This window comes from Arachis ipaensis, chromosome B10 (assembly GCF_000816755.2).
Source record: "Arachis ipaensis cultivar K30076 chromosome B10, Araip1.1, whole genome shotgun sequence".
Classification (NCBI taxonomy): Eukaryota; Viridiplantae; Streptophyta; class Magnoliopsida; order Fabales; family Fabaceae; genus Arachis; species Arachis ipaensis.
In genome coordinates this window covers 109,587,206-109,597,875 of record NC_029794.2, presented here as the reverse complement: position 1 = coordinate 109,597,875, position 10,670 = coordinate 109,587,206, and the positions used below count along the sequence as shown (strand labels likewise).

At 30.3% G+C, this 10,670-nt stretch overlaps 1 protein-coding gene across 1 annotated transcript; it reads left to right on the top strand.

Moving 5' to 3' along the window:
* Nucleotides 6,502-7,731, top strand: LOC107621568 (zinc finger protein 1). Its single transcript, XM_016323599.2, has one exon. The coding sequence runs from the start codon at nucleotides 6,785-6,787 to the stop codon at nucleotides 7,547-7,549; it is 765 nt and encodes a 254-aa protein (XP_016179085.1). The 5' UTR covers nucleotides 6,502-6,784; the 3' UTR covers nucleotides 7,550-7,731.

Below are 10,670 nucleotides of genomic sequence, written 5' to 3'. Positions count from 1 at the left end.
TTTAAGAATGATTGCAGATTTGTCTAGCGTCTAAGAGGAAGAAAGATCTATGGTACTTGGACAGCGGCTGTTCTAGGCACATGACCGAAAAGTCTACCTTCTTTGTCAGTCTCAACAACTATGATGGTGGATTTGTGACCTTTGGAGATGACGGTAAAGGAAAAATAATTGCAATTAAAAAAGTGGGTATAAATCTTTCTACCTTCATTGATAATGTTTTCTTAGTTGATGGACTGAAACATAATCTTTTGAGCATAAGTGAACTATGTAATCTTGGTTATTTAGTTATTTTCAAAAAATTAGAATGCCAAGTTGTGTGTGAAAAATCAAATGAAGTATTATTTGTAGCTAAACAGTGTGATAATGTGTATGGACTCACTCTTGACGAGTTAAAGAGTCAAAATGTAGCTTATTTTCACTCAAAAGATTCTGAAAAGTGGCTATGGCACAAAAGATTAGGCGATGCTAGCATGTTTCAGATTAACAAGCTTGTTAAAAAGGATTTAGTAAAAGATCTTCCTAAAATAAGGTTTGACAAAGACATTACTTGTGATGCATGTCAAATGGAAAAACAAACAAAAAGTTCTTTTAAACCAAAGAAAGATATTTCTACTAAAAGACCCCTTGAATTGCTACATATTGATCTCTTTGGTCCAACTAGAACTCAAAGTTTGTGTGGTAAACATTATAGTTTAGTAATTGTGGATGACTATACAAGATTTAGTTGGGTTCTTTTTCTAGTACATAAAAAATGATGTTTTTTCATCCTTTGAAGTATTTTGCAAAAGAATTCAAAATGAAAAGGATTTAAAGATTGCCTCTATTAGAAGTGATCATGGTAAAGAGTTTGAAAATCAAATTTTTGAATCATTTTGTGATGAACTTAGAATTTCACATAAATTTACTTGTCCAAGAACCCCACAACAAAATGGTGTTGTTGAGAGAAGGAATTGAAGTCTTAAAGAAATGGCAAGGGCCATGTTATGTGAAAGTGAAGTTCCTAAGTTTCTTTGAGTTAAAGCCGTGAATACGGCATGCTACATTTTTAATAGAACCATAATTAGGAAGTTTTTAAAGAAAACTCCTTATGAACCGTGGAAAGAAAATCCACCAAATCTAAAATATTTTCGTATCTTTGGATGCAAGTGCTTTATTTCAAATACCAAAAATAATTTAGAAAAATTTGATCCAAAGGCCTATGAATGTATTTTTGTTGGTTATTCCACAACTAGCAAAACCTATAGAGTTTATCATCAAGAGACTAAAATCATTGAGAAATTCATACATGTTATATTTTGTGATTCTAATACTATTCCAAGTATTTCAGAAGATTGTGATGCAGGAAATCAAGTGAAAAATAACATGAGTGAAGCCTTTAATCAAGACCAATCTGAATCTGTGCAATTTGTCCTTGTCTCAGCTGATGCAGATGATTCTGTAGGAGACAATATGATTTTATCTCCTACAACTGATGAAATTCTTGGGAATGTCAACCAAACTGAACCATCTCATGCTGAATCTGTTCCTAAATTACCAACGTCCAGTGAATGAATATTTCTAAAGAACTATCCTCAAGAATTCATCACTGGAGATCCCTCTCAAGGTGTCGCTACAAGATCCTCAACAAGAAGAGTATCGGAAGAAAACAATTTGGCACTTCTCTCTTAAATTGAACCTCAAACTGTCAAAGAAACTCTAGGTTATCCTTCTTGGGTCAAAGCCATGGAGGAAGAGCTATAGCAATTTGAGAAGAGTTAAGTGTGGACTCTTGTACCGGATCTAATTGAAAAGAAAGTGACGGATACTAAATGAATTTTTAGGAACAAACTGAATGAGGATGGAAGCATAGCAAGAAACAAAGCTAGATTGGTGGCACAAGGATATGATCAAGAGGAATGGATAGATTTTGATGAATCATTTGCTCTTGTGTCCCGAATAGAAGGTATAAGACTTCTCCTTGCTTATGTTGCCCATTGTGGTTTTAAACATTTCCAAATGGATGTGAAATGTGCTTTCTTAAATGGTATGATTGATAGAGAAGTGTATGTGGCACAGCCCCCTGATTTTGAAAATAAAGAATTTTCAAATCATGTTTTCAAGCTTTCCAAAGCACTTTATGGTTTAAGGTAAGATCCTAGAGTTTGGTATGAAAGACTTAGTTCTTTCCTTTTGAAAAACGATTTTCAAAGAGATACCACAAACACTACTCTATTCATTAAGAATTCTAATGATTCTTTTATTCTAGTTCAAATTTATGTTGATGATATAATCTTTGGCTCATCCAATGAATCACTTTGTTCTGATTTTGGTAAACTCATGACAAGTGAATTTGACATGAGTATGATGGGTGAACTTAACTTTTTTTTTAGTCTTCAAATTAAACAAACTCTAAATGGAACTTTTATTCACCAAGAAAAGTATGCCAAGAAACTAGTTAAGAAGTTTGGTATAGAAAATGCCAAACCCATGGGCACTCCTATGCACCCTTACTCAAAGTTAAAAAAGGGTGAAACTGAGAAAGATGTTGATGAGACCAGATATAGAGGCATGATAAGTTCTCTCATGTATCTTACATCATCTAAACCTGATATTGTGTAAAGTGTTGGAGTTTGTTCTCGATTCCAATCACAATCTAAAGAATCACATCTTTCTGCAGTAAAAAGAATCATTAGATATGTACATGGCACATCTAACTATGGTTTATGGTATCCTAAGTCTAATAAATTTTTTGTAGTTGGGTACTGTGATGCAGATTTTGCTGGTGATAGAGTGGATAGGAGAAGTACTTCTGGTATATGCTATTTTCTAGATAGTTCATTAAATGTATGGTGAATATATTGCTGCATCTTCTTGTTGTTCCCAATTGTTGTGGTTGAAAACATAATTAGCTGATTATAAATTGAATGCTGATAATATCTCCTTATTTTCTGATAACATGAGTACTATTAATATTTCTAAAAATCATATTTTACACTCTAGAACAAAACACAGTGAAGTGAGATTTTACTCAATTAGGAAACATGTTCAAAATAAAAATATAAGCATTCAATTTGTTAAATCAGAGGAACAATTGACTGATATATTCACTTAACATTTGGCTGAAGATAGGTTTTGTAAATTAAGGACAAGTTTAGGCATTTTGAGTTATGATTCTTTGTTTTAACTTTGCTAATGTGCTGTTTGAGGTTTGTCTCTCAGGTCGAAAAGAGACATTTTTGGACAGAGGAAGAACTTTCATCTTAGAACGTTGCATCTGGTCTCTAGTTCTGAATTATTTCAAGTGGGTCTCACTGGTTTTGTTATAAAATGGAAAATCTTTTTCAAACCTTTGTCTTTACTGCACTTAAATTTATTTCTTAAAAAAAAACTTTCTTTTCCAAATCTTTGTCTTTTCAAGAACACTTTTAACTTGCTGCAATTGCAAACCTATTCATGCATTATGCATGTCTTTTTACATTTCTCATTATCATCATTTCAATTTTTTGAAAAACTGCAACTTCTATTTTAATTGTGCTAATGTCTTGTTTGAGAGTTTTGTTTCGCAGGTCAAAGAAATATTTGTTGGATAAGAAATGAGTGATTTGAATTTTGAAGTGTAGAAAAGGACATGAACCATGCTTGAATCTTATTACACATGTGGTTACTTTTGTTTTCTGAGTCAAAAGAAAACTTGTTTGACTTTAAGTCATTTGAACTTCATGAACAATTATGTGCTTTCAATTATGTCGTACTTATACTTGTGCTGCTGAATTATTGCTTACCATGCTGTCATACAAGATAATTTTTAATAGTTTACAATATTTACATGTATGGATTATTATGCTTTTATGCAACTATGGAATTGTAGATAAGCATGCATATACATTAGATTTTTTTGTTGGTATTATTGTCTGTGTCCTCAGGTTAAGCGATAAGCATACATTAAAGGGGAGCAACCCTTATGAAAGAGAGGGGGCGCATATTAGGTTAATCTGGTATCATCAAAGGGACGTCTCTGAACCTCTATTTCAATTCCTTTAATTACTACCTCATATATTATTTTTGTCATCAAGGAGGACACTGTTGAGTTTGAAAAATTAATAATATTGATGTTGAGAAATATTTGATGTTTAGATTAAAAACTCAATTGTATTTGTGATGTGTGTATGAATGGTTGTAGGCCCAAGTCACTCTTTAATATGCAGCCCAAATAAAGAGAACAACCAGCACAATATAAAGAAAAGCAAGCAATCTGACCAAAACAAGAAAGAAAGAAAAAATTAAGTTTGTTCCAAATACAAATCATACTCTTAGGTCCACGTACACCAATATGCTTCAAGGAATAAGTGGTTGAATATAATTGATACTACCTTCATAAGCCCAATTGGTGATCCAAGCCCATTCACTTATATTGGTGACTATGTAATGAAACTCAAATTTCATATGAACCAAAACAGAACTATCGAATCCATCATCTCTCCACTCTTCTCTTTCACCCACGTGAAGAACCAAAGAGAAAAGAAAGCAAACCCTAAGATGGAATGCTATGTTGCTTCAGGTAATACCCAGAAAAGAAAGAGGAACTCACTTTCTCATTCTATCACCATACTTTTAAGAAGAAAAAGTGGCCCTACCTCTCATTAGGGACCAAATCAGAAGAAAGAAAAGCAAATGTCTAATCAAAACACAATCAGAAGAAAAAGATAATTTGTTTCTATTTACATGCAAAAAAATTGTTTGATGATATTTTCTTCTCTCTTCACTACCATTTCGGGAAATATGGAGAAAAATAGAGGCAAATTTTCTCTATTGTAAATCAATGGGTAAAATTGTTTCTTGGAGCTAAAGCACAAGATTAAGGGTTTAGATTTATCAAGTTCAATGAGGATCTGGTTTCAAGAAAATTATATTACTTGTCTCTGATTTCAAATTTATGATTTTTAGGGCTGATGGAAGAAAGAAGAAGAAAGACTTCAGCTAGCTCTAGATTCAAGAAGCTGACTTGTGAAGAAAACCCTAGCTGAAGAACATATTTAATATTTAATATTTTCATGTTATTTATTTTTATATGTTCGAACACAAGGCAGCTAGCATTTGGTTGGCATATTTCGGACAGAAAAACAGCGATCTAAATATACACACACAAAAAAAATAGGATTTTTTATTTTAATAAATTAAATAAATATTTTGTTTATTGAAATAAATAATTTTAAAATTTATTACGAAAATTTGTTATAAAATATAATTTTTAAAAAATAATAAAAAATATTAATAATTTAAATTGGACCAAACTCTTAAAAATAAAACATTTTAAATAATAGAGAAGATAGACAATTTTATATAATTAGAGAGGATGGATGGTTTTAAAACTAGAACATTGTTACCACGTTTATTTCTCTCTATCATTGAAATAAGTGAAAGCACATAAGTAGCACGTTAAACTGCCCACTATTAGTACGATATTTTTTTTTCTAACTATTAACACTATTGCTTCTTCCACTACCATTATTATATACTTCTAAATTTTTTTATGTACTCTTTTGGGTATTAATTTTTAAATTTAAATTATATATTTCAAATTTCATTTATTGTATGAGAGTACATAAAAAATTATATATATTTTAAATTATATATATTAATATTCAAGAGAATACATAAAAAATTTAAAAGTATATAATAATGGGCGGTGGATAGAAGTAGTGGAAGAAGTAATAGTGTTAATGGTGGGTGGTTAGAAAAAAGGTAACCCTATTAACAATAGACAATTTAAATGTTACTCTTTCACTTATTTCAACCTTTGGGAGAACTAAATGTGTTAATAGTGTTCCATTTTAAAAATTGCCCATCTTTCCTATATATAAAACCGTCCATCTTTTCTATTATTAATATTCTATTTTTAAGATTTTGGTCTAATTTAAATTATTAATATTTTTTATTATTTTCAAAAAATATATTTTTATATTTACAAATATATATTTCTCGTTTACAAATATACTATAGGACCAGCAACTTTTGTGTTTTGTGGTTCTCATATTTAATAAAATTCAGTGTTTTAATAATCAAACAATGACATATATTACTGGATTCAGATCTTGATGGATAGCAAAATAAACGCTGCCTAATGGATGTCATTGAAAGGTCTTTACTATAGCTAGTAATGATTAAGTTAGTGTTTCACTTCATCATTTTATTGGGCAATTTCCCACTTAAACAGAAAGTGAGAAAAAAAACCGCACCTAATGAGCGATGTAACAACAGCTGGGGACAGGGTGCTCTACGGTAATGACATTACAATGTTTGGGTATAATTTGTTTCCTTATTATATTCATATTATTATACGATGATAGTGATGATCAATGAAGGTGCATGCGCATGATGTGCATCATAGCTTCTTGTTGTTCTTGTGGTCCTTAGTTGATGCAGGCGAATGAAGCCAAAACACATAAACTTAATTGATGTGGGACCAATATGTATGAAAGTACAAATACAAATATACAATTGCACGAGTCTCCATCTATACAGCCATAGCCACATGGTTGAGTACTGGACTTTCTTTATCAAAGTCAAAAGTTGTGTGTAATGTTTTGTAAACCACCATCTCCCATCAATTCTCTTCCTACAAACAAAACTATACTATGTTAGTTCTTGTTACCCTTTCCACTACTCAACTTTAGAATTACTCATTTATAGTAATAATAATAATTTTTCATTAAAGAATATGAAAGGAATAAAGTGAGTGTGTGTGTTATCCATTTAAAGGTGTTTGAGAATCAATTAAGTTTACATTTCTTAACCTATTCCAACAATGGATACACAACAACAACCTCAACCTCATCATCGGTGTGATAAAATTGCAAGCAACAAACCATGGCAGAGTTCACAAGAAGGTCAAAAGGAGCATCAGCAAGAGCAAGTAGATACTACTTTGTTGGATCTGAATCTGAATGTCCATGATGATGATGAGTGCAGCACAGAGTTGAGCCTCATCACGTGTTTGGACATGGATAATTCCTCAAAAACTACTTCAATTGAAGAGAACAATAACAACAACAACAACAACAACACGTGTTGTGCAGGTTCTGATCAAAGAGTGTTCTCTTGCAACTACTGCCAGAGGAAATTCTACAGTTCACAAGCTCTTGGAGGACACCAAAATGCTCACAAGAGAGAGAGATCAATTGCAAAGAGAGGTCAGAATAGGTTATTAGGATCCTCACCATTTATGATCCCTTTTCTTCAACATCATCATAGATATGCTAGTATTGCATCTTTACCTCTCTACGGTGCTTGTGCAAACAAACCACTTGGAATTCAAGCTCACTCCTTGATTCACAAACCTTCTTTTGTTCATCATCATATATCAAATGGGTTTGGAAGACCACCTCCCCTCATTGGAAGTAGTAGTGTTGGTAGATTCCAGGTGGCCAAGAACATGCTCAATTCTGCAGCAGATAATGAAGAAATCACAGCTTATCTTGTTACTAGGACTACTCATCATTTGAAGACTAATCAAGAAGACAATATAATGATCAAGAATAATAAGCATCTTGATTTATCTCTTAAGCTCTAGCTAGATAGGCATATGTATATGTATATATATGGCCCTTATTGTGTTTATACTTGTTATTACTTTTTCTCCAATTATAAGTAGGCTTAATCAACATTTTTCCAGATTTTGTTTTTGTAATAATTGATAATATATATAGATTGTGTAAGTCTATTAGTTTAAGGATACCCAGGTTCTTTATCTTATCTGTTGATCAAACTTTCATATGCTTGATATAAAATTCATGTTTTAAAAGTTAGATATTAACGATCTTCATTTGAATAAGGTTACCTTTCTAACATAAAATTCGTTACATAATTAAGTAGCAGACAAAAATCTGCCTTCTTAAAACGTGAAATTAAATCCGCTAAATAAATGAATGTATTTTTTTTTTATTGGAACAACTCAGATTAATGTTTTTGGAAACTAATTTGAATAAATGTTAGAAATTTAAATTTTACTTTATATACGTAATAATTTATTAATAAATAATAAATTCTTAAATAAAATTCAGATTTATAGTAATTGTTGATCTGTTAGTCTTCGAAAGGTATCATAGGTAAAAAAAATTATTAATATTTTTCGAGAGGATGTTTACATAGTTGTTTAGATAGAATCAGAATTGGTAAAGAGCAATAGAAAAAGCAATTACATGAATAAATGCATAAAGTCATGAAGATATATGTAAATCAAATTAGTGGATTTGGAATTGGATAACATTATAAAAAGTATATTATCTATACAAAACACATACACAAACACAACAATACTAAGACATTAGATTAGACTTACAATACACTTATGGGTTCTGTTTGGTTTTTGCATAGGAAGGCATGTTTGTCCTATTTGCTGGTGCATGTACTCTGTCACTATCATCAAGTGGTCACAAATCTTTGGAAAGATTCGTGTGTGTTCATATTTATTGCTATAATAATAATAGTAAACCTACACAACTATAGTACAACCATTTGCATTAAAGGACAAACAATTCAACTTAAATCATTATTCTATAAAGTTGACGTGGCTGTTACTCACCATTCATCAACAGTAGTTACTGATCCATTTCTCACGTACTACGCAAAACAAAACCAATTCAAACCTAAAACCAACTAAATACTACATGTAATAGATGTAATTGTAATGTATGTTCACATGCTTCATTCCTATAATTTTACTTTTTCTTTTTTATATTTTAATATTATTTTTAATCATGGACCCCGCCGAATCTCTAAGAACATATTTCGTGATTTATCTGTTGCTTTATTAGGACACGAAAATCTATCTTCCTCTGATCTTGTAGTCTCTTTCGTAAGCTAACATATATAATAATTAGAGAATAGAATAGCATAATTAGACTAGAGTAGGCTTAATCAAGTTATATATGTATAGGAAACTATATTATTACACATATTAAGAGTTGATTCGGTTGTATTCTATGGAAAGATATTAAATAAAAAAAATAAAAAATTTCACTCCATTCTTTTTTTTGAGAGATGCTAAAATGATACTTTTCTTCCCTTTATTTATAAAATGTATATTCTCTTCTTTTATAACTTTTAAAAAAACTCATTTTTAATCTATTTTAAATTTTTTGTATTAACTAATATTAACTTTATCTATTTTTCAAGAAAAAATAATTTATTTTTTACAAAAATACCCTTCTTTTTTGTCATTAAATTTTTCTTACCAAAATACTCTTTAATAAATTATTTTTTTACAAAAATACCCTTTTTTTTTGTCATTAAATTTTTCTTACCAAAATACTCTTTAATAAATTATTTTTTTATTAATTAAATTGTATTTTTACCGAAATATTTTTTTAAAAAAATATTTCGGTAAAAATACAATTTAATCAATAAAAGAATAATTTATTAAAAGGTATTTTGGTAAGCAAAATTTAATGACAAAAAAAATAAAATTTTTACTAAAGGGTATTTTTGTAAAAAAATAATTTATTTTTCTTGAAAAATGGATAGAGTTAACATTAGTTAATACAAAAAATTTAAAATGGATTAAAGAGGAGGTTTTTTAAAAATTAAAAGGGAGGAGAATATATATTTTACAAATAGAGAGGAAGAAAGTGTCCTTTTAGCATCTCTCAAAGGAGAGAAGTTGAATTTTCTCTAAAAAAATTAAAATAACAGATTAAGGATAAGTAAATTTTTAAAAAATATATTTTTATTATTGTCAAATAAGCAATACAAAAACTAAAATTGTAAGATAATGGTGAAGTACTACTATAAGAATTCCAGTAGATAGCAGCAAAAATTTTTTTACGGTTACCAAAGCCCATTGCAAAAAGAAATAACGGCAGTCAACGCTGCAAAACATGCCATCACTGGCTCATTGTTATGCTGCCGGGATTTTAGTGGCAGTTCAGTAAATACCGCTACAAAAAACTATGTTTAGCGGCAGAAAAAAATTGTGCTGCCAAGCCTATTGCGTTTAGCAGCAGTTAAAACTAAACTACCGCTATATTATTTAATTTAGCGGCGGTTCAATCGAATATAATCTGAATAAGTTTACATGCAAATTTTTTAATGTTGTGCTAATCTAATGTTGCCTTTGATAAAATTAAAAATTTTGTTTAGTACTTAAATTGAGTTTATTTGCCCGTATTCAATATCTGTGGGATATATATAGTGATAATAGATTTTTATATGGGAATATGAGAATACAATTATTATCATTGGATTGAATTTAATGGCCAAGATTAAACTTGTTTTAAAAACTAGATTACTACTCTTTCTCTCACATCATTTTCTCTTTCCACTGTGTGCTCTTCTTGCATTGGATACCAAAAATCAAATCCCTAATTTTTAAACATCTTCTTGTTGCATTGTTTTCTTCACTGTTCTCTTCACCGTTATCGCTCCTCCTTATGATCGTCACTTTCATCGCTCCTCTCTACACTGTTTGCATCATTGGTCTCATTGTTGCCACAACTCCTCCCTACGTTGTTGTTGTTGCGGTTCCCTCTGGTCTCTGAGTTGTTGTCGTCGCTCTCTATTCATATTCAAAGTAAACATAGTTGCATGTGTCTTTTTCTATTCATAGTGTGAATGAATGTGACCTCAAAAATAAAATATTTCTATATTAGTACGATTTCTTTAAAGCATTGTTTGTATATAATTTTTTAATTATG